Source organism: Mustela erminea, chromosome 10, assembly GCF_009829155.1.
Source record: "Mustela erminea isolate mMusErm1 chromosome 10, mMusErm1.Pri, whole genome shotgun sequence".
NCBI lineage: Eukaryota > Metazoa > Chordata > Mammalia > Carnivora > Mustelidae > Mustela > Mustela erminea.
This window is the reverse complement of record NC_045623.1, coordinates 108,086,489-108,113,765: the sequence shown is the minus strand read 5'-3', so window position 1 is coordinate 108,113,765 and position 27,277 is coordinate 108,086,489. Positions and strand designations below refer to the sequence as shown.

Here is a 27,277-nt window from a genome sequence, read left to right as displayed (position 1 = left end):
GGTCCGTGGGTCGAGCCGCCGGTCCCCTGAGGCTGGACCCACCCAGGCCCCCAGCCGGCCTGTTGTCCCGTCAGGCCCTCCTTGGGCCATTTTCCCCTCTTCAAAGGACAGGACGTCCAGTTCCGTCTCTGACCCTGGACGGTGTCGGCGAGAAGCCGTGAAGCAGAAAAGAAAACCAGACAGGGATAAGCTTCCGTTCGACCCCAGGTCGCCCAACTGTTCTGTCTCTGAAGGAACCTGGTTTCTTCTTCCGGGAGGAAAGGCAGCATCACAGTGTGAGCCTTCAGGGGACAGCAGCTCTGTGCCTGTGACTTGGGGCGAGGCCCAGCCAAGTCCGGTCTGGTCGGAGAACCTCCGCCAGGCAGGCCCGGCTTGAAAGTAACCAGGTAGTTCCCTGCACGCACGTTCTGTTCCCGGGGTTTCTGCTCTGGTGGCCGTGGGGTGTCCCATAGCCCCAGCGTCCCCCAAGCTGGGCTGGGGTGGGTGTAGGAGCAGTTCAGGCGTGAGCTCTGGCTGGCCTCACCTTCGTGTGCCTGTCCCCCTCTGTAAAGCAGGCCGCTCCAGGTCCAGAAAGTGGTACGCATGGGCGGTTGCCCCTCGTCCCCTGCTGACGGGGCCCGCGGGGTCGCCGAGCAGGCCCACCTTCAGGGCACTGACATCAGGGTCGGGCAGTGGTTCCTTTTACATCCCACGCTCTGCCCACGCCCCCATCCAGGCCACTGGGTGTGGGTCCACCCTTGGGGCCCTCCACAGAGGCCATGGGGCACTTCCGTTGGAATCTCAGGGTCCAAGGGGTCTGGAGCGCTCAGATTGGGGGTGGCTCCGGGAACCGCCTTCAGCCCTCACTCACCACCCAGCTGCCACCCCCTGGGTACCTCCTGAAGTGGGGTCCATACCCCTGACCTCGTCGGGAACGGTGGGTTCACGCGGGTTTGTAAGAATTAACATTTCCAAATCACCGTGGCTCCGCGTTCTGATAAGGCCCCGTCTTCTGAGACACACATGGAACCGCGTCCGTCTCTACCCCAGGGAGCAGGGGGACGGACGTCCCGTCGGGCACGGGCTTCCAGGAGGGTCTGCCCCCGAGAGTTTGTTGGGGGCAGTAGTGCAAAGGGTGCTGGGCCACAAGGGGAGAAGGGGCAGCTTTCCGGGTCTCACTCGTAGGGCTGGGTGCTGGGCACCTCGTGGGCCCCCCATCCCAGCCCCGCGCGGCACCGCCGTCCGCACCAAGTGTGAGTGATGGGGCTCTCGGGTCCTGGGCGATCGCACCACATTTCCTGCATTCTTCCGGAGCCCGGAGAGTTAAAGGCAGGCGGGAGACCCGGGCCCAGGCTGCTGCGCCTTCCACACCACCTCCCTGCTCTCGGGGACCCTCCCCGTGGTTTGGGACACGAGCTGCCACCAGGCTCCACTGTTTGTGCCCTCGTAAGCGTGAGGTTCCTGGTATTTCCCGAGTTTACTGGGGACACCGGTTGTTAGCCCCAGAGGCTGGTTCTGTGATTGTAAAGCCCCCCACCCCGGGGAGACAGAAGAGAGAAATTAAACGTGTTCTTGCGGAAAACGCCGGAGCCAAAGCCTCCGTCACCGCGCACTCAGGCGGGATAAAGAACAGGAGTTTTCTAAGGAGGTGCCCCTTCGTGTAGACTCGTAAGAACTCGTAAGAACAAACGCAGAGAGGGGCAGGGAGCCCTGCGCCCTGTGGCCCCGGGCACGGCCGCCGATACCCTGACAGGGACACAGGTTGGGGTACTGACACGGCGACCCCCAGGTGTGGGCCTGTGTATGTAGCTCTACAAACTGGGGAGGCCCGTGCAGCCCACCTGACGGCCACGAGTCAGGGTCACGGGGGCCCCGGACCTAGAGATGCCTCCCCATAGCCCCCGCCCATGACCGCCCGTCTCTGCCGGGCCCCGGGACCCCCTCAGTGCGCCGTCCTCCCGTCAGGAGTCCTCCCTCAACTTCCTCCTCCCGGAGCCGCCCTGGGCAGGGCTCTGCGGGGACGCGGGGCTCCATCGGCCCCACGGTTTCTAGGAGCTCAGAGAAGTGGCCAGAAGCCACTGGAGCCCACTTGGATGTGGCTGAGGTGCGGCCGGCAGCCCCCTCCCTCGGTGCGCCTCCCCATGTCCGAGGAGCCAGCGAGCCCGGCGGGATGGGCCTGTAGAGGCTGGGCTGGTGGCTCTCTGGGCAGGAGGAACTGGAGCTTGGAGGCTTGGGACCCCGGGCATAGGGGACAGGCGGCAGTGTGAAAGCACAGCCCGTGGGCTGGGCAGCCCACGTCAGGTCCAGAGGCAAAGAGGGGGCCTTCCGGAGGGCAGCGAGCCCAAGGAGAGTGACCCAAGGCCCTGGGGCAGAGCTAGTCCTGGACAGGGGGCAAGCAGGGCTCTCCGTTGTCCCTCGCCGGGCAGATGGGCAGTGTCACCATTCCCAAGGTGACAGTGACGTCACAGGCCGACATCAGGATGCCAAAACAAGGTTCTTTTGGGGCAGCACGGGGCCTGAGCACCACCGCTCTGGTCAAGGGAGGAAGGGCAAAGCGGCCCTGGTTCCTTGGCTCCCAAGCCGTGCACGGAGGCTTTCGCCTCTCAGGGGTGTCCACGCAGAGGCCAGACGTGCTCCCTGACAGAGCCGCCCACCGCACTGCCCCACCAGACCTCGGCCCCGCTGACCCCCGTCCGGCGCAGTGCCCCTGCCAGAGGTTCCCGCCGGTTTCAGGCCTTCTCCTGGGGACACAGGACAGGAGGGACCGGAGCCAACCACACGCAGACCCAGAGGAAGTCCCTCCGCCCCCGCCAGCCCAGGGCAGGGCTCCAGGGTCCTCCTCGTCCCACCCACCCCGCGTAAGAGCAGGAGGAGCCGCGGCTTCCGGGGCCGGTGGTCTTCACACGGCTGATCGCTGCCCCCCGGGTGCTGCTTCTGCCGCCAAGGCAGGGGACAGCCTGGGAGGGACTGGCCGGCTGCGTATGGTCCTGATGGGGCCGTCTCTCTCTCCAGAAACCAACAACCAGCTGCTGCTTTGATGTTTAGATGGGGGGGTGCTTCCGAGCCGGGGTTCTTCGCTACCATTCGGACAGGAGGGGGACACAGCTCCCACTGTGGGGCTGGAAGATACCAAGTCGCAAACTCAGGGTTCGGGGTGGGACCAAGGACAGGTTGGGATGGAGGGCAGGCCTGCTCCCGGCTGGTGTGGTCCAGACCCAGGGAGCGGCTGGGTTTCTTCACGTCTCTGACCCGTTTCCCGAGACAGAATGTCCGGCCCGTGATCGGCTTCCAGACGGGGTTTCAGCATGACTTTCCCAGGAGCTCAGCAGCCTAGTGGGGACCCTGGCCTGCAGCAGGTGCCCCGTGGCCAAGGCTTGGGACGGCTCCGCGGGCTCACCGGCTCGGGCTCTGTCCCCTCGCCTCTCTGCTTTTATGACTTTTTTTAGTAAGTCTCCCAAAAGAGTTTTTTGGGAAGATGGACTCAGTCATGAACTCTTAGCCTGAAATTACTGCAAAACCCAAACAAAGGACTTCAGCTCTCCGACACATAAACAACGCCACTGCACAGCATCTGTTTCCAAAGTCATAATAGCTCCTGTTTTTGGCTCTGCACCCCGACTTGCGAGAGCGTGCCGGCGGTCCTGCGGGCCTGGGGGAGCTGGTGTCCACTTCCTGTCCACACCCGCCTCGCCAGGGCACAGGGGCTCCCGGCTGGAGCTCGGCGCTTTCGGTCCCACCTCTGCAGTGGCTCGGGGGCCGTGGGAGCCAGGGACGTGTGCGGGTCTGCCGGGAAGGCTCGGGCAGCCCCGAGCAGCTTGGGGCTTTCCCCAGGCCTGGGGCTGTTAGCTGTACCTCATTTTCTCCAGTGCCTGCCGCACACTGATGAGGTCTCTGAGCCCCACCTGTGAAGGAAGAAACCCCCCCAACAGTGGGGGCCCTGAATGGAGACCTGGCTTCTCCGGGAGGCTTCGGGCAATCACTTAACCCCCGTGCCCGCCGGGGGTGGGAGGCCAGCCGTGCGCGGCCTGCCTTTAATCAGCAGGAAACACCACCTTTCTCTCCTATACTGTTTGCTCGGCCAGTAAATTAAACATGCCCTTAAAGCCTTGGTTTTCCTCCAGTAGGTGAGGAGTTTTGGGAAGTAAAATTCAAACGCGGGGGCGGGGGGGGAAGGAGCCCGAAGAGCCCTGAGAGGAATACGCAGAGGAGAGGCCCCTCTGCATTTTCTGCACTGGCGGACCCTCATTGTCCTGGGAGGCCAAGGCATCCCCCCTGCCAGGTGCACGGGAAGGGGGGCTCCGCACCGGATTCTGGGTGTGAGCCTCGTGCACTCACTGCTCGCAGGTCATGAGGCGGCACGTTAACGACCCCCCCAGTTGGCCTTCGTGCTCCGCACAGTCGCCGGGGAGGTTTATGGGGGGGGCCCTTTCAAACCTCACGAGTTGGGTCTTCCTGGCAGAGGGAGCCGGAGCAGCCCTTCTGTTGCTGCATTTTTGAAAGGGACTTGTGAGTCCATGAGAAGGGAACCGTTGGCCCCTTCAAACAAAGTCACCGCTTCTGTGAAAGCGGCTACATGCAACGAGTCTTAGCCCCGGGATTGTTTTTTTTTGTTTGTTTGTTTTTTTTTTTTTAAAGACTTTGGTATCTTTTGAAAGAAAACATTTTCTTACTTCTTAGCGGATCTGTTTGCCACGGGCGTGAGGACTCTGAAGTCACTTGTCCTGCGCTCGAGTGTGCCCGGTCCCAGGGGACTTCTGTTCCGCAGCCGTGCTTGGGGGGTTGGTGAGGGGCTCCAGGCAGGGAGCCTGGGACTCCCAGGGTCTCAGGCCAGCGCACAAGGGACTTGGGCAGAAAGGTCCAGGCCGGTCGGTGGGCACCCTCTGCGGACCTCCCCACATCTGTGGGGGACAAGCCATGTTCCTGTGACATTCAAGTTCGGCTTTTGAGCAAACCGCTCATCGCGCGGTCCCCCGCGTGGGCGAGCAGCACCTCCCTCTCCGTCTGGAACTTTTCCTTCCCCAAAGGAGACCCCGTGCCCGATACTCAGTTGCTTCCAGGGCCCCTGCCTCCCAGGCCCCGGCAGCCACTGCCATGAGGTCCATCTCATGCATGTGCCCTCTCTGGACACTTCCTGTGAACGGAGTGTGCCGCGTGGGCCTCCGTGCTGGGGCCCTTCATGGAACGTCATGTTTTCCAAGTGCTTCCATGCCACAGCGAGGGAAAGGGGGTGTCGGCACTCTGTCCCTTCTGTGGCGAGTAGCCATCGCCCGTGTGCCGTGTGGACAGACATGTCCGTTTATCTGTTTGCGGATGGACACGGGCTCATCGTGCGCTTGGGGCCTCCAGACATACTGCTACAGACCCTCAGCCGTCGGAGTCCTGCTCCCCCAACTCGGGCAGAGCTGCTTTCCCGGCTAACCGGCCACGCCTCACTGTCCCTACTCCTTCCTCGGCCCACAGCTCGCGGTCTCGGTGCCACAGGCCTGGTGCACGTCCGGGGAGCAGCATCTCAGCACCAACTGTCTCCCAGGACAGACCCCAAAGAGAGGCCCGCACCAGACGTCACACCCAGGGACCTGCATCCCCATGAGCCCCACATTTGTGACCCCAGCTGACCTCTGCCTTGACTGGCTTTAGGTCATCAGGAGCCCAGGAACCCGTCCCCAGGGCCCCTGGCCCCACCAAGACGCCCCGAGCTGCCCAGGTGTTGGAGCAGATTTCATGCGGATCCAAATTCTGAGTCTTCCCAGGAACCCGAGACAGGTCCCCGACCCCTCATGTTCAGGGCCAGACACAAACTGGAATGTTCTGGAAAGACGTTTTCACTAGCAGCTCTAGGTTGGGTGCCCTCTGCAGTGGCCATCCCCACTGTTCCCGGACGCACGGAGCGTGGGCAGGTCTCGTCCTCCCGTTCCTCAGGCAGACGGGGCAGACGGGTCCTCGGGGGGCTGCGTGAGGCTCGCAGAGCGGCACAACCCTGTGGGCGTTCTGAACCCGCTTCCCCAGGTCCCTGGGGCGCGGAGCAAAGGGATGTCTCCTGGGTGGGGGGTGGCGGTCGGCGCCCTCAGTCCCCATCCTGCCCCGTGTCCCAGATGGTCCCTGCGGGTCACGCACGGGGGAGGGCGAGCCGCAGAGCTTGACGCTGCCTTGTCTCCTTCAGGTGACGGCGACATTGTAAATAACATGCATGAGCCCGACCCGGACCTGCTGGCCGGCGAGAGCGCGGAGTACGAGACGGAGGACAGCGTGGTGTCCCCCATCCCCATGGGGCCGCCGTCGCCCTTCCCCACCAGCGAGGACTTCACCCCCAAGGAGGGCTCACCGTACGAAGCCCCCGTCTACATTCCCGAGGACATCCCCATCCCGCCGGACGTTGAGCTCCGCGAGTCCTCCATCCCAGGGGCCGGCCTGGGGATCTGGGCCAAGAAGAGGATGGAGATCGGGGCGAGGTTTGGCCCCTACATGGGGGCACCCCGGGCCACCTGGAAGGAGGCGGACTTTGGATGGGAGGTGAGCATTCCCGCGTGAGCGTGATTGATCGCCGCCGTTTGTCTCGTGCTCCGTCTATTTATAAAGCCGGGCTGAGCAGGGCCGCCCGAGGCAGGAGGCTCGCTCGGAGAGAGCGCTCGGATGTCACATTTCCCAGGCTTATTTGGTCCTGCAGCTTGTATGACGCGACTCGGCAGACACCGGCGGTCCTCGTGGGCGCCCGGCAGCTCCCATAGGCTCGGTCTGCTCTCCTTCCGGAAATGTGTCTTTAATGAGCTCATGTCTTGAAACACCCGTGCTCCCCGTCTGGGTCTTAGGTGCTCAGACTGTAGTCTGCAGAACCGCGCAGATTAATGGAATGTCCCCGAACCGGAGTCTCTACTCTAGGGAACGCTCCTGCAGATGGGGGGGCCCTCGTAGAACATGCCTGGTGGCCCCCTGCCCCCCCGGGCCCCGGTCAGCCAGCTCTCCAAGAGGAAGCCCCTTCCCAGAAGCAGGAGAACGAGTCTCCTGCTACCCAGGCAGGCCTCCCGTGGCTGAGAGCTCCCTGCCAGCCAGGCCTGGGGACGGCTCTGGAGCCCGTGTGTGGTCAGGAGAGGGGCCTATTAGGTGAGGGGTGCCGCCATCCCCAGAAGCATCCCTCGAGGGCTTGGGGGTCTTGCGAGCCATCGTCATGGGGACCACAGGCCCCATGAAGTGTTCTCCCCGCCGGCCCAGGCGGCTCTGCCGGCCTTGCACAGCCCATGCTCCGTGGTGTTTCTGGCAGGTGCCCTGCCCGGGCGGAAAAGGCAGAAACCCCGATTCCTCCTGGGGGTTTCACAGCTTCCAAAAGCACTTGCCGGAGTTCGGCTGTAGGAAAGCACTAGGAAGAGTCCACAGAGGGAAGAGGGCCCGCTGTGGCGGGTGGGTGTGGCCCGTGGTGGCACACAGGGTGTGGACGCCGGCCACAGGGGGCACCCGCCGAAAGTCCAGGGTTTGAAGGTTTAAATGAGAAGTGGCTTGACCATATGGATGAAGGGATGGGACGACCCCACACCCCAGGGGTGAAGGCCAGTGCATCCCCTGCTGTCTGGAGGCGGCACACAGGGGTGTGCCACTCAAGGTCGGGCTCCCCTTCAGAGCAGACCAGCCAGGGGCCTGGGAGCAGGGTGTGGTGGGTAGCGAGGGAGTTGGAGATCCCAGGTCTCTGTGGGCGCGTGGCTCTTTCGCCGCTCCCGGGGTCACCCCCCAGGGTACAAGGAGACGTTTGCAGACTCGGCCTGCTCTGTCCTCCCCACCTGGCTGCTTGGGAGCCGGGCTCCGGGGTTTCTCGGAGCGGCTCGGAGAGACGTGCCCGGCTTAACTAGCAGGCGGTCTGTGGAGGGCACAGGGCACCTGAACCCCGCAGGGAGTGCTCCGGGTGACCTTGAAGCCACTTTGCCCTTGTCTGCTCTGGTACAAGTTTCTGTTTGCTCTTTTGCTAAAGAAACGGCCCGTATCGCTTCTGCTCGCTCCGTGCGTGGCCTGGTACCGCTGTCGCGAGGGTCTGCCTGTTGACTTCCGCTTCGTTCTCTGCGGGAGGGAGCCTTCTCCTGCTGCCCGGTCTGCGGCCGGCTTTGTTCCGTGCTCGTGCCCCGGCAGCCGCCTTTCATGCTGGCACTTAGGACTATTTGCCCACAGCCCCACGTCCTCAAACAGTGTTCCTGACACACCCCGAAGCTATCTCGGCTGACCTTGTTTTCCGTGCAAGCTCAGGCGCCGGCGACCTGCCTCTGGGACCCACCTGGGGCTTTGTGGCCTTCCGTCACGCGGGGTCCCAGCAGCCGTGTGGGTTGTCCTGGCGACCTAGGACGGATGGCGGAATTTTCGGGAACCCTCTGCCTCCCCAGATGCAGGAGAGAGGGGAGGAGGCGCGCACCCTGAAAACTCAGAGCAGACCCACTCGTGCCTGAAATAAATAGGTCCAGGCGGTTTCTTCTGGATCCCCCGGACCTCAGTTTGGGTCTTTGGGGCGGGAAAACCAACCGTTGTCCCTCATAAGGGAGCATCCTGATGGATTTCCCACGTGTCCCCACGTGACTGTGGTTTCCTGTTGTTTTGTCCCTTCCTCCGTCGGACCGGTGGCTCAGCTGCCCCTTCAGTTAGGCTCTGTCCTTGCCTTTGCCAACAGGGTCTGAGCCTGGGGCGGGGAGTCCCGGGTCTTTCTGTGACTCTAGACAGGAAAGAGGCCTCCGGGGAGCCTCGAGTCATGAATGCTAACAAGGCGCTCTGACTGCGGCAGACGCCGGGGTTGCCGTCCCGTGGAGATGCCCCCTTGGGCTCACGGTGCACTCGCAAGGCACTGGGAGGTGGAGAACCTTGGTGCTGAAGCGTCGCATCAACAGGGGACGGGCCCCGGACCGTCGGAGGCAGGGCCCAGGGTCAGCGCGGGAGCACACGTCATCTTGGGACCCACTGCGCGTCGGATGTCTAACTGGTCACACTCACACTGCTAATTAAGTATAAATCAGGGCTATTTGATTTCACCGCAGTTGACAGAGTATTCATTTGCTGAGAAAGAGTGATGGTGATGACACTTAGCAAGGATGGCAGAGGAGACTGTGGAGAGCCGGGGACGGTCTGCACCCCGAGGGCGGGCGGCGGCGGGTCTGTGGCCGGGAGGTCAGGTGTGCGGTGGGGAGGGCTGGGTCTGGGGGCACAGCGTGGGAGGGAGAAGCCAGACGCTGGCTTAAAATCAAAGTCTAATGGACTATTCTCACCGTCACTGGGGGACACCATGGACACAATTTTCTTTCTACCCTGGGAGCAAAATTCTTGTTCTGGACCAGTCCGGAAAATGGTCCAGTTTTCTCTTCTCGTTTCGTAGTCTCGTTTGCTCATCGTGTGTCTTTCGCACCGTCCGCACGCGGTTTCTCCCTCCCACGTGTGCGTCAGACAGTGTGTGACTCTGAACCTCCCTTCTCCTCTGGGCTTCGCGGCATGCCAGGAGGTGACTCCGACATCGGGTGGGTCCCCTGCGCCCCAGACTGGCCAGCCCTGCTGCTGGTGGGGGAGAGTGGGCTGTGAGCCACGGCCCCCCAGGACCCATCTCAGAGCGTGGCGGTCTGAGCCCCGCCTGGGGAGGTACCCGAGCTCCCGGCCCCTCTCTGCTCAGATGCAGCTGCCGGCTGACGCCGCCACCGCTCTCTCTGCCCAGAATAAATCACCCCGTGATTGCGTTTGATTGCCTCAGGGTCTGAAAAAACAATGATTTTGATCATTTGTTGAGTAAATCATGACATTTTTCATCGTGCTGCTTATTTTGCTAATTAAGAGCGGGCTCCTCCGTCACACCACCGGACCGGGCTCCGTACTGCGGCAGGTGGGCAACATCGTGCGGGACCCGGCGGGGAGGAGCCTTTTCGCGCCAACAGTGCCCGCACTCGGTGTGCCTCCTCCTCGAGGGCGCGTCTGCCCCGGAGAGACGGCTGAGGGCAGCTTCTCCGGCGCCCAGAGCGTGGCCTGGCCTGGACCGGGTGTTCTGATATCGGCTGCTGAGTGAATGGTCTGCCCCTGTTTGAGAGGCTGCTGGAAAACGTTCACGTGAATCGATGGGGTTTCATTTATCTGCAGAGTTCACTCAAGTAGATGACCTCATCCCTTGGCTTTCATGTCTGAATAATAATGTGTGTGTTCGTTTGTTCAATCAACAAACGGGCTGTTTCTGGGCCAGGCCATAGAGGAAGGTCTGGGGTCACAGGCGGGATCAGCCCCAAAGCCTCAGGCTGCCGTGACTGCTGCTGTTCCATCGCAGAGCGAGACCCCTCCTCCAGGAACCCCCAGGCCCCGCGGACGAAGGGCTGCCGGGACACCCAGAGATGCCAGGCTACCTATGGCCCAGCCCTGCACTCTTGGATGCTGAGAAACTTCTGTGCATTTAAGGGTATGTTATGGTCCAGAACACGCACCCTTGGAGACAGGCCTGGGGCTCCGAGGAAGCTGCCTCTCTGTCCATCCATGCTTGTCCACCGACATGCATTTTAGAAAAGCAACGCTTTCTTTTCCGAGGTAGCCGCTGAGCATCCTTCAAATGAGAAGTTTGGAGGCTGACCGTGGCTCAGGGTGCAGGCTGGCGATGAAGCCCGGTGCGCCGGGCTGTCCACGGTGGTGACCGTCCAGCCTCTCACATCGCCAGGATGGAGTCTCTCCAAGGCGCTAGGGGCACACACTAGAGCAGAGAACTAGTTTCTCCCAGGACTCGGGAAGCTCCCCCAGCCGCCCGGGCGGGGGGCCAGGAGTCCTGGGGTACCCGACCTCCACGCCCTGGCTTCTCACTCATCCGGCCAGGCGTGCTGGGATGTCACACAGACCCTCCAGGGCTACAGCCACGTGGCTCCGACCTGTGGCCTCCTCTTCCTCCTCTGATCCAGGGTCTCGGCGGGAACCTCGCTTCCTTCTCCTTCCCCGGCACCCCCTCGTCTCGACACCTTCGCCTCGCCGCCGCACGCTCAGCTACCAACGCAGACCTGCGTCCGCGTGGTCACGTGTGGGTGTGCATGTGCACCCCCACTGCATATGCACACACAGATACACATGCGCATACGTGTGTGCACGCACACAGACACACACGCACAGACACATGCACATAGACGCGCGTATGCGGCTGCAGACACACACGCACACACGTGTACGTATGCACACACATGCACGCTTGCACACGCACACGAGTGCCTGAGCATGTGCACCTTCAGACAGACACACATGCACACAGACACGCATGTACACACACACGCACACACATCCACACCCACATGCGCACGCACACACACCTTTGGATTTTGCTGAAAACTCTGGACTGGGCTTCCGGCCTCCAACAGGCAGGAGGTATGCGGTCCACCCCGCCTGGAGCTGGCGGCTCTGGCAGGCAGAGGGTCTCCAGAAACCGCCTCCCCGTCGCCCAGCGTGCTCAGTCTGTGGGGGTCCGGAAAGGTGTGGGACGTGACACTGAGCACGGGCCATTGAGGGCGCGTAGGTACTGAGCGGACGCCGCCCGCTGCTGCCCCGAGATAGGCTCTCCTTCGGGGCCACCCCCCACCCACCAGGGGAGGCATCCAGGCTCCCTGCGGCCCACACGGGCGCCTGTGCCTGAGCCTCCTCTGAGCGGCTCTCCTGCTGTGCTGGGACGGCTTGCAGACCGCCCCACTACGTGTTTCTCTTGTCATCCCGGCCAGGGGTAAGAGCCATGGCCGCGTGGGCCCCAGAAGGGGGGTGGCTGCCCCCACCGTGCGGGCTCTGCTCTGTGGCTTCCTGCCGCTCTGACAGCTCACGGGTTAAGTATTTGATCCTGGTATTCTCGGCCCCGAGTCTTGGCCGTCCTTTCTCTCAGCACACTGGGGACCGCTGGGCACAGCACCCCGGCCCCGGTCCCAGGAGTGTCAGAAACTCCCTGCCGTGCTGTCCTCTGTCTGGCACCGACTCACCCCTGCTGCTTTCTACTCTGTGTCTGGGCGGCCTGGAGTTTTATTTTGGGCAGGGTTACATGCGGGGTGATGTTCCCCCTGATGACTTGGCAGGGTTACATGTGGGGTGATGTTCCCCTGATGACTTTCTGAATGTGCTTAGGAGACACACCGTATGCCCTGGAAGTCATAAGTCTGTGGCTCCGTCGATGCTCGCACCGCTCGGAAACAGCACCCAGACAGCCATGCCTTCGGGGCACGTCCCTGGGCCAATGGGTGTCTGGATCCGAGGGACCACACCCCGTGGGAACAGGGCCTGGCCTTGGTGTGCGCGCCCAGAACCCCACTCGCGGACTCCCTGCTCTCTGGGAGCCGCTCAGCCCACACCCCCTGCCATCACCCGAGCACCGTAACATCGGGTCCAGACGTTTCCAGCCCAAGAATGCCGTGGGATCCTGCACTATCTTAGGCCCAGCTCCGCGGCGCGGGTATAGAAGGAATTTCAGAAGAAAGGGGAGAGAGTGACTCAGAATACCTCCCTGATAGCCCTCTCCTTACTTCCTTAAGGGGTAATAACTCAGCCACAGGACCCAGCAGAGGGTACTTTCTTTAAATAGAGCATTCTGATTCACAAGCGAAAAAGGAAATAAATATTTTCTTTTCATATTTGAGAGACGTCCCGAATACCAACTTCTTAAATGGTATTTTACCCTGTGCATCTCTCTCGCTCACACACAGCGACAACCAGCCCCATCCCTGCTCTGGACAGGCCTGCTTGGGAGGCAGCGCCGTGGAAAAGCCTGATGCGCCGTCGGAAGACGGTGCGGGGGACAGGCCAGCTTCCCCTCTGCTCTGCTCAGCAGCCCGTTCCCAGGGGGCCCTGGCTCAGCCCTTTCCCGCTGGCTCGGAAGGCCCCGACCGGGGAGCTGAGCGCGGTCACCCCCTCCTGTCTGTCTGTCTCTCCTCCAGGAAAATAGGGGACGGTACGTGGAGAGAAGGTGACAAAGCCCCTGGTGCCTCTGTGCTGGGCAGGACGGGGAGGCCGGCCCAGGCTTACCGCGCAGGGGCGGCCCACAATCCCTGGCGCCCGCGCTGTGCCCACGCGGTCCACGCATCCGTCCTCATTCTGCCGTTCGTAAAGGGATCCCATGTCCCAGCTCCGTGGGCGGCCAGGGGCCTGGTGCGGTGTTAGCCGGCCCCCTCAGGGCCCTGCTGCTGACGACGGGGCATTCTCCAGAGCCCAGAGGGAACATTGGAGTCAGGATTCGGCCGTGGCCCCCGAGCGCCCGGGGCCCGGCTGGGGCTGAGGCATGTCCGGGCCTGAGCTGCAAGGCAGGGCCTGCCCAGCCGGTCGGCCTCTGGGGCACAGCCTGGACCACTCTCTGCACACCAGGCCTCGTTTGGAAGAGGCCAGAGAGGGGCACAAGCTTCGCCTGCTCACCTCGGGCTTGGGTCCCAAAGCGTTGGGCTGAACAGCCTCCAGAGCTTTCAAAATGCAGATTTGGGGTGAATCTGCTAGCGTTCTGGTGGGGGCCCCCAGGAGCGCGCCCCTAACTACCTATGGGGTCGTTAACCTAACCTAACCTAACCCTAACCATGGGAGCCCTGACACTCAGGGAAGTCCCTTCTGGACCCGAGTCCTGGGGCAAGGGGGGCTTACTTTGAGTTTCCTGCCCCCGCCTCCAGGTGCCTCCCCCTCCTCACCCCCAGGACCCCAGTCAGACACGTTCCTGCAGGCCTGAGGCCAGCGGGGCACCGAAGCTGTCTGAATCACAGAGCTTGTCAGGCCCGAGTGGGGGTGGGGTAACCAAGGGGGCAGGGGACAGACAGAGGGGACCTGGCCAGCCCAGCATCACCAGCATGAGCAAGGGGCTCCCGGGGACTCTCACACCTGCACGTGGGCCCCTCCTGTGGCCGTGACCCCTCCCGTGGCTGCAATAGTCACCGCTCCGTGTGTGGAAAGCACGGGGGGCAACACTGTGCTTGCTCTCATGGTATGGACTGGAGCCCGAAGCCCTGGCAGGGCGGGTCACGCAGGGTCACACAGTAGCGGGGCACAGGGGTCAGCAGTCAGACTCAGGACCCTGCCGAGTGCCCCCGCAGATCACGTAACCAGCTCCTCCCAGGAGCGGGGGCTCAGCCAAGTCCTCCCTATGCCCCTGGCCCGCGTGGACACTCCATGCCCAGCGGGTGGCGGCCTGGCCACGGCTCCCCCATCCAAGGGGGATGTGCAGTGAGGTCGAGCTCCTTCGCCTGACCCCCATGGCAGAACTCAGGCCCGCAGGTGGTGCTGGTGGTCCCCTGTGGGCTGACCCCTGGGCAGGAGGCCGTGGTGGGGATGCACCTGCCAGGGAGCCACCGGCAGCAGTGATATGTAGACAGTAGACAGTCCCCAGCAGCAGGGCCCCCAGGGAGCAGTGTGCACAGCCGCCGGCCGGGGAGCTCCCTGGAAACCCCAGCATGGCCTTGGCCGTCCGGGGTCCAGCCCCTCGGGGGGGCCTCCCTCCCTCTGGGTCGGACGAGAGTCCCAGGCGCCGGCAGGCCATAAAAGGTCTCCCTGGGTCATGGGACCAGGGCGTGAACCTCCCAGCCAGGCCTGGCCTCTGCTTATCAGAGCTTCTCTCCAGTTGAGAATTTCTGTGACCGGTCACCCCTGGGTTAGGAATGTGTTCTCAGCACGTCACTGGCCACCTCGGCCTCAGCCCAAACCGCGGGCAGCACACAGGCTTACACCACCGAGGGACCCCGTAGGCACCCACTCTGCTCTGCTCGGGCTGGCGCAGGGCGGCGCGGGCGTCATCCGTCCCTCCGGGTGTCATGCATGACGACACGGCTGTGTTCGCCTAGTCAAGGGTCCGGTCGGCCCAGGATGGGCTCTCGGCTGGGGGGCGGTCAGTGTGGGCGCAGGCCTGGTGGGGGCGGGCGTCAGATCTGCAAGCCACGGGGCCGTGCTGCACGCGGTGCCCACCGGGCCTTTCACACCCTGCAGAACGCGGCGAATAAAACAGCCTAAAAGGAATTTTTAACGTGGGTCCTCAGGATTCACGCCGGTGTTTCTGGGGGCGTCTCCTCCTCCAGAAGAAAGGTGTGGAGAGTCGGGTGTCCAGGGGTGTCCTCCGGGGTGCCAGGGCCCCGACAGCCACCACGCGTGTCACCATTTCCCAGGGAAGCGCTCCAGCGGCCGTGCCCTGGCGCCTTTGCAGTCCGGCCCGCGTGTCCTCCCTCGGCGGGAGCCACCTGGGTCTGGCTCACAGACCGCGCGTCCCCTGTCTGGGCCGATGCCCAGTTTAATTGCACACGCCATCTCTGCTCGGTCGTGTTCCAGATACCACATCACTCCTTGCCCATTTAGATCTTTCTACGCCCCCGGGCTTATCAGCACCGTCATTTCACGAGGAGCTAAGATTTCTGCAGTTTAGCCCCGCGGCATTGTCTGTCCCTGCAGCAGCCGAGATAAACCCTCACCCAGAACAAAGTCGCCGTGACCTTTTACAAGTAGGAGCGGCCTTGTTTCCCTCTAGACTAATTCATCAGCCTGCCTTTCAGCCAGGCCCTCGGCGGCGGCCCCGGAGGCGGCTGCCAGGAGGGGGACAGGGGTGGGGGGGTGGGGTAGGATGCCTGGCGGTCCTCATCTTCTGAGGGCACCTTCGGGTCCGGGCCAAAGCAGGAAATGGCCGTGGGGAGCGCAGGGACTGGTCTGGGAGACGCGGCCAGGTGTTTGCGGAAGAGGGCGGGGCCTGTGGGTGGCTCCGCCGCCTCCCCTGACCACTCTGGGCCAGAGGGGACCCGGACTGCAAGCAGCAGTAAGGGCGTGGACGGCTTCCGGGCCCGGCACCCCCAGGATTAGCCCCTGAGGTCCAGGAGGACGGCAACTGCTCCGTCCTCCTCCTGTTGGGCCAGGCGGACAGCACGCGCAGACAGCGCTTTGAGCTGTGTGCTTCCCCTTTCTAGAAGGTTCCGGCTGCTCCGGCCCCTGCTACTTGGTTCCCACAAAAGCACCCCACCAGATGAGCTTGTAAGAAGCCTCGCGTGTGTAAAGAACCCCAGGGGGCGCTCCCCGGCCTGGCTGGGCGTTTCTCTCGGTCCCGTGAGCGGGCCGAGCCCCGGAGCTCCGGGGGTGGCATGCCCGGCTCACGCCTGGGAGAGAGGCCAGAGGTCACACCCTTGGGGACCCCGACTGCTGCCCAGGCTGCCCCCCCGTACAGTCCTGGGGAGCCCTGGGTGACCCCTTCTCCAGTCTGAGCTTTCCGAGGTAGCTCGGGCCCCCCGGCGGGCTCAGGGCTGCGGCCCCACCGTCTGTCCGCCTCTTTTTCTGTCCCCGGGGAAGCTGCAAGTCTCCGGCCTCCGTCTCTGGGGCGCCCGCAGGAGGCGGTGATGTCGGACCGCCCGCCGAGCTGACGAGGGGCCTCTGTTTTCGTCCTTCCGGCGGGGAGAGCTCGCGGTGGCGACGGCCCAGGCTCCCAGGGACCCTCTGTCGCACAGCCGCACAACCGACGTCCCCGGTGAGGGCTGGCTTCGGGGAAGGGGAGCCTCGGTCAGCTCTTTACGGCACCGAGGTCTGGCCTGTGGTGGGACACGGCTATGGATGTGGCCCTTTAGACTCAAGGACAGTACGAGACCTCAGAACTGAAGCAGGAGCTTAGGGCTCCTAAACATGCAGGGGAGCTTAGGGGCCGTGCGTTGGCCCTGCCAGCCTGGTCAGGAGGTCCGGGCGGGAAATCCTGCAGAACCCGCTGAACCTCCGTTTCTCTGACCATCCTCCCAGGAAGGGCCACCACCGCGCGTGGCACCGACCTCAAGCCCCGTGCCAGGAGACCTGTGCGGGGAGAGACAGCGGCGTCGGGGAGAGAAGCGTGGGGTCGGGCCTGCAAGAAGACGCAGGGTCACATCCCAGCCTGGGTGACAGCTGCCCTCGGTGACTCGCGTCCCTCTGGGGAGGGGGCCCGGGGGCGCTGTGCCCTCACGCGGGCCGGAGGGGTGGAAGAGGGATGTGTTCCGCACTTGACAACGGCGTCCGGCTCCGTTGTCATCATCACTGGAGCTGCCCCGAGGAAGGAGGCGCGGTTTCCCTCGTCGGCGCGGTCGCCACTGTTGTGGGGCACGGGGTGACCGTCACCGAGCCGACCCAGAAGGCCATCCAGGGACAGTGATGTGCCGCTCGGCAGCCAAGGGGGCATCTCCGTTCTGCGCAGACCAACCTCCGCCGGTCTAGGCACCAGCCTGCCCATGGCCCCAAGGGCATCTCCTGCTCTCCCAGGAGTCATGTGGCCCGTGGGACAGCCCCAACCAGGTCCGCACTCCACCGCTCAGGACCAGGGCATCCACGCCAACTGTGGCAGCGTGGGCTGGCTGGCCATGGGGCGCAGAGGCTCTGGGGGCCTTGCGAGACCCGAGGGTGGTGGTCTCTGCTCTTACTCCTCCAGCCCCGTCGCAGGCCCCAGGCCCCCCGCGTCGGCCAAATGTGTGTCACTCCAGCAGCCCTCCGGCCAGGCCACCAGCTAAAGCCCAGAGCCAGTGCCTGGCTGCAGGAGTGAGGCGCGCACAGCCTCAGAAAGGAACCGAGAACTCCCGGCCCCTTAGGGTTCGTCTGTCTGGACTGACCCCCTGCCTGTCTGTCTTGGATTGTCTTGTCCTTGTTGACTCCTACTCGGGACTGAACATACACTAAGGACTGGGATCCCCGAAGCAGGAGGCCCTTCAGGCCCCGTGGCCTCCGTGGCACCGGGCTCTGGCTCCCCAACCCGAGGCGGCAGCTCTGCGTCCTCGCTTCTCACGGGCACCCCCAGGCCCTCCAGCCTCCTTGCTCGGGCGGCCCCTGTTCATAAACGGAGACGCCACACGTCCAGCCGTGCCGTGGGCCCTCCGGGGCTGAGGTCGGGGAGGACAGCGCTTCCCTGTGGCTGCCACCCAGCAGGCGAGGGACCAACATACTTTGTGCCTCATCAGCATCAGAGAGTTTGTGGGGTTTTCCGAGACAGCGTGGGAGACAGAGGCCGGTGGCTAGGACTCTGGTTGCTGCCGAGACCCGAGCTGTTCCCCATTCGGCTTAGTCCCCCGCGTGTAAAGCAAGAGGATGAACACCAGTCACCCCGAAAGCATCCACGGCCCGTCATCTGAACGGGCCGACCTTTTGGAGGCGAGGCGGGGACGGAAGATCTGGGGAGAGTTTTCTCTGACGGACGGAGGCCACGCGGGTGTGCACTGCTGAACTCGGGGCTGTGGTCTCTCTCCGCGTGTGTATCCTGTCCCAGATGGGCCAACTGACCCCCAGGTTCCCATGAGCCTCCTCCGGCCTCCCTGGAGCCGAGCGCCTGGCTGCTTCCTGCGTTTCTCCGGACCTTTGTGTAGAAGGACACCTGCTGCAGACCCTCAGACGGTTCCAAGCCCCCCGGCCCGGCGCCGGACTGAGTCAGTGAAAATGACTTCGCTGCCCAAACGGTCTTGGTGAGCCTCCCTACCGCGGTGCTTTCTGAACGGAACACCTGAGGGGAAAGGAGCCTGTGACAGAAGGTTCTGGAACACGGCACAGCGGACAGCGAGGAGAGTGGCTCCCGCCCCCAGTGAGGGGTCCGCCCTGTTCCCGGGCCCTTCTCTGTGGGACCTGCCCCACACCCCCCAGAGCGCGGTGGCTGCCTAGGACCTCTTGGTGTGTAGAGTCACTGCTGCACGATCTCCGGCTTCATTCGTGCGTGCCGTCGGGGGTGTGCACGGTGTCCCTTCTCTGGGGGCGCCTGTCACGTTGGACTCGGACCCACCCCACCCCCGTGGGACCTCATCTCCACTCGTTACTTCTGCAATGACCCTGTTTCCACATCAGGCCGCGTTCTGAGGTCCTGGGGTTAGGATTGGGACATGTGAATTTGGGGGGACAGAATTCACCCCCCTAGGAGGTTGAACACCAGGGCCGGGTCGTTTCCAGGTAGCACGGGGGACGCGAGGTGGTGCTGGGGGCCTCACCCATAAATGTCGTGCCTGGGGCCCCCGGCGGGGGTTGGGGGGGACCGTGCCTGACGGGCCTTCGCAGACCGTGGTGCCCAGAGACCCAGGACGGGTTTGGGGAATCAGCACAGATCAGGATGGTAAAGTGCTTTTTAAGGGCTCACGTTTTTAGCCAATCCCCACATTCTCCCTGTGGGGGTAGCAGCGGGGACCTACGTGGGCACCTGCAGACACACCCCCACACCGGTCTGCACGCGCGCGCCCCTACCGGCCGGCAGTGCTCCCTGCGGGCTCTGGAACGTCTTCCTCAAGCCGGAGAAGCCGATTTTCGGGGCAAAGTGATGGGACGTCAGCACCCGAGAGGGACGCGCTCGTCCGGACGAGAGCCACGCGAGACCCCACCCTGGAAACTGACCGTGAGGAGACAGACCCCCCCCCCCCAGGGCCAGCCGGCGAGGTCACCTGGATCCCCCGGCACCGCCCGTCCGGAGGACTCTCTGGGCTGCTCCCGAACCGGCGCCGGGCGAGGCTGGGGGCCAAGGCACAGCTGTTTGTGTCGTGTCTCAGGTCTCCCGCGAAGGCCGCGCAGGCCCCGGGAGGGGGTGCACACCAGCCTCCGAGAGGCCGTGCGGGCGCGTGTCTTCGCTCCGCCCGACCCCAGGTCCGCTGACCTGGGCACCGGGGGCGTGCGGCCCCGAAGGCCCTCGGGAGTCCCGTTCAATGAGAAATGGTTAAAAGTGGGCGGGTGGCAGGAAAGCCGTGGAGACGGACAGAGGCCCAGCGGTTGGCTAATTGGAGAGCGGGACCGGCGCGGGGGGAAGGCCGCGCACACGGACAATGTCCTCCCGAGCCGGGGGCTGGGAAGGCCTGGCGGGATTGTTATCGAATTAGTTGAAGTCAGAGCCCCCCTGAATGAGGCAAAGCGGGAAAGGGGAAATGAAGCGCCCGGTAGAATGCGGCCTAAATGAGGGGCCCCATTCACTGCCTATGAAAAGGCTCTGGCTTCTTTTCTTGGGGAAAGGGGCGGCGAGCTCACTTTTGTCTGGCTGGGGGCAGGGGCCGCTCCTGGAGGATATACTTACCTACAGCCAGTGACAGGCCGCGCACGGGAAAGGGGCATTGAGAGTAATCCCCAGCGCCCGCGGAGGCGTGACGGCGGACACAATCGCAGGCCCCATCGGGGACCTTCCGACGAGCTCCTGCCTCGCTTCCTCTCCCGCACGTGTCCCGGGAGGCCGTGGGCCGGTGGCGGCGTCCGCGGAGCCCGCTGGCCGAGGCCACGGACCCCCGCCCTCCGTCCGCACCCGGCATGCAGGTTCACGGCGCGCTCACGTGGCGGGTTAGTGTCTCGCGAGCTGACTCAGACACGGATGCTTCGGGACGTCGTCCCCCAACGCACGGGCAGAGTGGGGGTGGGGTGCGCAGGCCCCGCACTCGCGGGATTCCTGACAAAGTGCTCTGCTCTGTAAATATTTGTTGAATTCGCACATTAATTAATTTTCCACGTGAGATTTTCCTAATCCATTTTTAAAGAAAGTAAGGATTAAGCACGAGGCTGGCCACGAGGCTGGCCTGGGGCTCGGGGGTGCGGGCGCGCCCTCCAGACACTGATTTGCTGCCAGAAGCCCCCACGGCGGGGGTCGGCGCCTCTTGGCTCACCCGTGCCTCTGACCGCGTGCGGCGTGTGCCGGCCTGAACCGCGGGCACGTCTGAACCCTGCCGCTGTCTCATGCGAATCTGGACGTCACGGCGATCCAGAGGCCCCACTCCAGAGCAGCCATGACCCCCCCGAACCCCAGCGGGTCCCGCTCGCCCTGACCAGTGGTTTCCTTGTTGGTTCATCAGAGCCGTGGACCCGTCGACCTCCGCACGCGTTCCCCTTTGCCAGCGGCCCCAAGGGGCACCCTTGTCCTGGTTTGCTTAGCAAGGCCCTTGTCCGGGGCCACAGACCTGATTTGGGTGGCAGAACTTCTCGGGCCCGCTGACCCTCCCAGACCTGGGCCCGGTCTTCCCTCTCCTGCCAGCGACTCCATAGGACTGTTGTGAGCCTGTCCGGGCGGCTGGTGTCAAAGCCTCTGAGGGCTTCACTGGCGCTGTGGCTCCGCTTCTGGGACTCGCTGGGGAGCCTGGCTTTGCCCGTGCCCGGGCTTCACGTCCCCCTACCCACACGGGCCAGGGCCCAGGCGGGAGCACAGCCTGCATAGTGGCAACTCCTCGGTCTTGGAGAGACGTCCGGAAGCTGAGAGTCACTGTCCGAGCTCAGAGCCCTTCGTGAACTCCTCGGCAGCGTGGGACGGCCCAGCTCCCAGGGTCTTTGATGGTGTCTGATTTTCCCGGAGAGGTTTATTCAGGTGTTGGAGGGAGAGGAGTGCTGTGTGTGCCCCAGGCTGGGGGGGCATGGGTCCACGTCTTTGGGGTTGAGCAAATCCACATTGATTTGCAGCAAGGAGTCCCTTTTGAGCACCTGGGGGTCCCTGGGCTGACGTGGCAGATGGTGGGGGCTTCAGGAGCCCGTGGGGGGGGCGGATGTTTTTTGAAATGGCAGGTGAATGTATTCCTCTGTCTGCAAACCACATCTCTCTCCTGAGCAACAGTGAATGAATCACTCCTAGGGAACTGAAGTGATGGGCATCAGGGGCGAGGTCCTGGGCTGGTCAGAGGGGCATGCCTTGGCGAAGGTCTCTGGGGACCGCCGCCCGTGAGGGAGTCTGAGACACACACCGGTCTCGCACACGCACCCTGGTCACGGGGAGGAGGAAGAAGGCGGCAGAGGAAAGGACCCTGCCAGAGACCGGAGCCGGACCTCGCGGGACAGTCCTGGGGTGGGGGGCTCCCAGGCAGGCGGACATGTCCCCAAGGGAGCAGCTTGCCTTCTGGGCATCCTCTGTCTCCAAACGAACACCCAAGGAAGAGTTCTAGCTTAGCACTGTTTCTCCCTTTTCTATGATTTGGAGAGAAATTCACAAGGTCATTTAACTCCATGTCTCGCAGCGCCCCAGGCTGCGGGCTCCCCAGCCGTGTGGTCGACCAGGTCCCTTCCTAACAGCAGACTTTACGGCCTCAGAACCCCTCCGCGTGTGGCGAAGATGCGTGAGGTCCAGCTTCCCGGGGAGACCAGCATGTGGGTTTCGAAGCTGCCGGTGCATCTGGGACGTGGAGTTGCTGGTGCAGGAGATGGCTTTGCTTTAAGGGATATTTTGAAGTCGTGCTTGTGGGCGGCAGCAGCTGAAGTCCCTTTGCCTGGTTTTGCGGCCCCAAGACCCGCTGCAACCGCCCAGATTCGGATTGCAGCTCTGCAGCCTGTCACGGTGGTGGCCCTCCCCGTGGGGCCTCCGTGCACCCGCCTGTGAAGTGGTCCCGGGCTCCCCAGCCGTGGAGACAGTGGGGATGGCCCAGTGTATTCTACGTTCAGACCGCGGGTCCCTGGGTAGCCTGCGAACGTGCCGGGCCTGTGAGGGGAGCCCGGGGTGGTTCTAGGGGGAATGACAGGAGGGCAGGTGGGGTGTCCCGTACAGTGCGTCTCACACTCTGTTCAAAGCTGGCTCCTCCCGCTGCCTCTGCCGGCGCCCAGGCCCAGCCATCTCGGCTCCGGCGCTCAGCACCCTGCGTGCTAGCAGCCCCCCCGCCCCACAAAGTCCTGACGACCAAACTCTGCAGACATTGCAGATGTCCTCTGGGCAGCAGACCCGCCCTCCGCCAACACCCGGGGAGGCTAAGGAGGCGTCCATCCTGGCCTTTTCCAGCTTCCTCCCTTGGAGCGGCTTCTGCTCCGCTCTGCAGGTGCCTTTGCTGTCGGCCAGAACCGGGTACCCACAGGGAACCCGCAGGCACCCATGCACCCAGGGGTCGGCAGAGCCCGGTTCTCCCCTGACTGTGTCCTGTGCCCGGCTCGTGGCTGCTCTGCTGCCTGTGCCGCTTGCTACCGCTGGGCTTGGCACCAGGCCGCCCGTCTCTGCACACGGCCTCCGGCCCGGGCACCGCTTGCTCCTTTTCAAGGGATGTGACCTAGTCCCTGAGTGGGGCTCCCCCAGGCCTAGAGAAGGTGGGTTCTTCCTCCTCCAGTTGCCATGCGGGTGTGTACGAGACCCAGGGGGACCAGAGAGAGCAGACGGACAGTCCTGTGCAGCCCTGAGCAGGGACGAGCCCGCCACCCGGCCTCTGGATGGCAGCAGCCAGCAGGCCCTCGTGATGAGCCGGGGTCGCCATGAGGCCAGTGGGACCGAGGGCTAGGTCGCAGTGGGCACGACAGGCCGGGGTCAGCCGAGCCCCCTGTGGCTCCCCGCCGGCCCCCGCACAGAGGTGGCAAGTCTCAGTGAGCAGAGGGGAGATGGGACACCGCCCACCTGACGTCCTGGTTCCTGGGATTCGTCGGCTATTTGACGCGAAGGTCGTCATCTCCGCGGCTGGTGTGGAATGTTTGCCAGCCGCCGTCTGCCCGCGTGGCGGGGGGCGGGGGGGCCGTGGCAGTGGATGGGCCTGTCCGGGAGCTCACGCCGACGAGGCCGTCTTGGCAATTCTCGATGAACTCGGAAGGGAACCCTCTGTGCCGTGCTTGCGAGTGGGGTAGGCGATGCCAGGCAGCCTTTGGATGTCTTTGTCAGAAATATGGGAAAATTCTGGTTCCAGTGAGAAGAAAAATTCATCATTGATCCCCTGAAGTTTCACGCCTGAGCAGGACAGCCACAAGATAAGGACGTGAAATCAATCTCACACCGGAACTTCCCAAACACGGTCACGCTTGAAACCCAGGGGAGTCCAGAAAATGTCCCGAGTTAGGGAGCAGAGGATACCCGCTCTGTAGGCGCCCTGGCCCCAAGAGGGCCATCCCGAGCTCTGCGCCTGCCCTGTCGTGACCTCAGACCCACTGCAGCCGCCGGGCCCGTTTCCTGCCAAGGTGCGTGAAGGTCACCGGTGCGCACGTGCTCCCCTTAGGACGGCCCGAGCTGGGGGCCCCCGCTCACCTCCTGCCCTCTCTGGGGGGAGCAATGCAGGCACGTGGGGAGGCGTCCAAGCAGAATGTCGTGGAACCCCAAGGTGGGGGCCTTTGGAGACACCTAGTACAGCCGTGGCCCTGCTCTGGGGCGTTGTCCTGGCGACGGGTGCCTGAGCTTCAGCAGCAGAGCGTCACCGCCCAGGGGCCTCCCTGAGTTCTGGGCTGTGTCTTGCGGCCTCCTGGCGCGGCTGCCAACGACTCTCTCCAGAGCTTTCCCAGCCAGCGGAATGAGAGCACCTGCCGAGGCTGACGTTCTGGAACACTCCGTGAACGGCCGCACTCCGGCCTCCGCGGCTGAAGGGGGGCTTTCCGGAAGGCCTACTCCCATCTCTTCTCGGGTACGTCTGTACACGGGATCCTCTCCACGTGGAAGCCCCGCGGTACCTTCTAGAGACCCTCTAAGAAGACACGTGACCCCGTGGGCCCCGTCTCAGCTGCAGAAAACCAGTGACTGTCTGTCCTGGTTTTGAGAAATAGCCCAGGTACGAGGTCTAAACTGCGGACATACCGAAGAGATCGCCTGCGCTCAAAATCTCTCTGTGGGAAAGAGTTTCCCAGAGGCTGGACATGCTCCCACAGTGACACTTCACCGGCGTGAGGTCATGGGGCGTTGAGGGCCGCACTGGCTTCCGGGCGGCTCCTCGAGGCCTCGACACCCTCCGCGCGGCCCATGCAGGCCCGAGCTGTCGTGGCGAGGCCTGTTCTTCCAGCGACGGACGCGGGAAGACCGATGCGTCCCGCAGTCTCTGGAAGGGCCCCGGGCGGGCTCGCGGTCACGGCGGCGGAGGGGACTCTGAGCCGCGCCCATGAACCTCCCGCTCCAGCTCCGGCTCCCACGGCTCAGGCCACATGCCCAGGCCCACGGAGTGCTTTCCGGGACATCCTCTCCAGAGCGGGACCCGTGGTCTACGGTGAAGGGGTCAGACTTGAAGACAGCTGGCGGCCTGCTGCGCGCGGCCGGGGCGGCGCATTCTTGAACCGGCTGCGTGTGTACTTGCGGCCAGTGGGGCCGCCTCCTCCCGCTCCGCGGCTGTGGCACTCTGCGCGGTCTCCGGGGAGCCCCGTGAGGCCACCGGCCGCGGCCCGCCCCGCTGCCCGCGGCCTCCGATGGCGGGTCCCAGAGAGCAGCAGACGTGCAGGAAACAAACCGGGGCTCGTCTGGGGCGCACGGCCCAGGGGAGCGCGTGCGTGTGCGCGTGCACGTCTGGCGCCGGGGCCGTGTGTGCACACAGCGCGCTGCCGCCGGGAGAGCCTCACGGCAGCGGGCAGCAGGACGGACATGAAAGCGGCGACAATGAATGGTTTCCTACCTTGCTCTGATCGCGGCCGCGCTCTTTACATTGATCAGTCCTCACGCGGCCTTTGCACGCCAGTTTGGGAGTGACAGTAACGAGCCTCCCGAGGGCCCCGCTAATTTGCTCTCCATTCACCCTCCCGTGAAAACCCGTCAGAGCCGCGCGGGCCTGCGCAGCGCCCGGCCTCATTCAATGGGGGCGCGATTTGGTGGGAAAGGGGCCAGTTTCCACAATGCCCAAAAGAGCAAATTGGCGGAAGCTTTGTTCCTCCTTTTTCCCTTCCCCTTTTATGTGGTCCTGCACTAGTTAAGCTCCTCATTTGTCCCCGCCAGGGGCTCGGGGCTCAGGTCACCCTCAGGGCTGCCTTTCAGGTGATCTCGGTGCTCCCTGGGCCGGCTGGGGGAGGGGGCGCAGGGCGGCCCGAGGCGGGGGCCCCATGGGCACTCGCGGCGTCCCGCGCCTGCCTGGGGGCACCAGAGGCGGCCTGAGGCTCATCCCTGCGTCCGCCCCGGGGCTCGGGCCTCGCGGAGGTCCCAGCTGGAGATCCCTGTGCTTCCGGGGTCTTGAAGGCGGCCGCGTCCGCCCCAGCCTGTCCCCTGCTTCTGCACCTTGCTGCTGCCTTACTGGCCACGATATATGGGCGCCACAAATTAAAATTAACGAGGCAGTGTCCCTTTGGCTCCCACCCAACATTTGCTGGCTGTGTTCCCCCCACCCACCCCCCGCAATCTGGCCTCTCCCGGAGCCCAGTATCAGAGGAGCTCAGTTTTTGAGTCTCCCGCCTGGTCAGGGCCTGTCCCTCCTCTTCCTCATTCCTGAGTCGAGGGTCCTTATTTTCCCTATTTCACTTCTTGGGGAGCCCCCACCCCAAGGCCTATTTTAAAAGCCCCCCTCCCATCAGGGCCGGTGCAGGGAGCATCCCGGCAACAGGACGCGCGTCACCTGGGGAAGAAGGACACTCCCCTCCCTGGCCGGCCACCTGCTTCCTTGGATGGCCTCCGTGTTCGAAGGGGCTGCACATCCCGTCCTGGGCGCGGGCAGCCCCTTCGTTTGCCGGAAAGGAGTCTCCGTCCCCAGTGGCACAGCACACAGACCCCGGGTCCCCAAGTGAGCCGACGAGCACGGCTTGCCCCGTGGGAGGGAGGCAGAAGGGGGCTCCCCTTCCCAAACCTTGTCGAGCTACAGACGGGAGGTCGGGGTGGGGTCAGAGGTGACAACCGTTTCCACCTGCTGAATAGCCCCACCTGTTTTGTCGGGGAGAGGGTGGTCCTGGGCAGGATGACGGGACCCCAGGTGTTCCTGCTCAGCCACTGTCATTATGAGATCGCCATCTGTCCCTCAGGCTTGTCACTGGCCCGGATGTCACAAGGGTTGCGTGGGGTGGTCTGACTTTCCCTCCCTCGGGGTGCAGTGGCCCAAGCGTGGTTGTGGTCGTGGAGGGCACCAGTCCTCTGAGGAGGGCCTGTGCCGTCGGAGCATGACCTGGCAGAGCCCCGTGTCCTCCGGGTGCCAGAGGGCCGGGCAGCGCCTCGGAGGTCCCACCCCCTCCAGGTGAGGAAGCAGGCTTTCCGGGACCCCACGTCCCCCCGGGGTCACCCACAGACAAGGTCACAGGCAGGGCTGGAACCGGCAATGGGCAAGGCCACAGGGTGCGCTCCACGAGGCCTTCCTGCCCCCATGAATCCTGCCCTACAGATCCTTACCGAGGCTGCAGAGCTGGGGACATTAATCCAGAAGCACGCAGGGCCAAGGGAGCGGCCGGCGAGCGGCCTGGGCACGTGCCCACACCTCGTGGGGTCTCTCGGTCCGACTGGTCTCGAACCCCTCGCTCCTGCCGCATCACGCTCCCGCTGCGGGGCACCCAGCCGGGAGAAGGCGTTCAGCCCTGCGGGGCGAAAATGTGTTTCTCCACAGTTTACTGCAAAAGGGGCAGAAATAAGGAAGAGAGACCACGGCCCCTGCTCAGATTCGTGCCTCCCTCCCTTCTCCCGTTGGACACCAACCAGAAACTTCCGGTTCCTGACAAACCTGCCAGCCTCCAACCCCACCTCTCCTTCTGAGAAAAACGGGCCTTTCCATCCACATGGCCCTGGGAGCCTCGCGCGAGGACAGCTTCGAGTCGCTGGCTTCCAAAGTGGCGCTGGTCCGGGCGCCCTAGGCCTGGG

At 64.0% G+C, this 27,277-nt stretch overlaps 1 protein-coding gene across 7 annotated transcripts in view; it reads left to right on the top strand.

The window, feature by feature from the left end:
* The window catches only part of PRDM16 (PR/SET domain 16), a 298,034-nt gene that overhangs the window by 91,043 nt on the left and 179,714 nt on the right, over positions 1–27,277 (top strand). For all 7 annotated transcript variants that reach the window (XM_032303586.1, XM_032303585.1, XM_032303588.1 and 4 more), the window contains exon 2: positions 6,140–6,489. In XM_032303586.1, coding sequence (XP_032159477.1) covers positions 6,140–6,489 — 350 coding nt within the window. The remainder of the gene's footprint in view (positions 1–6,139; positions 6,490–27,277) is intronic.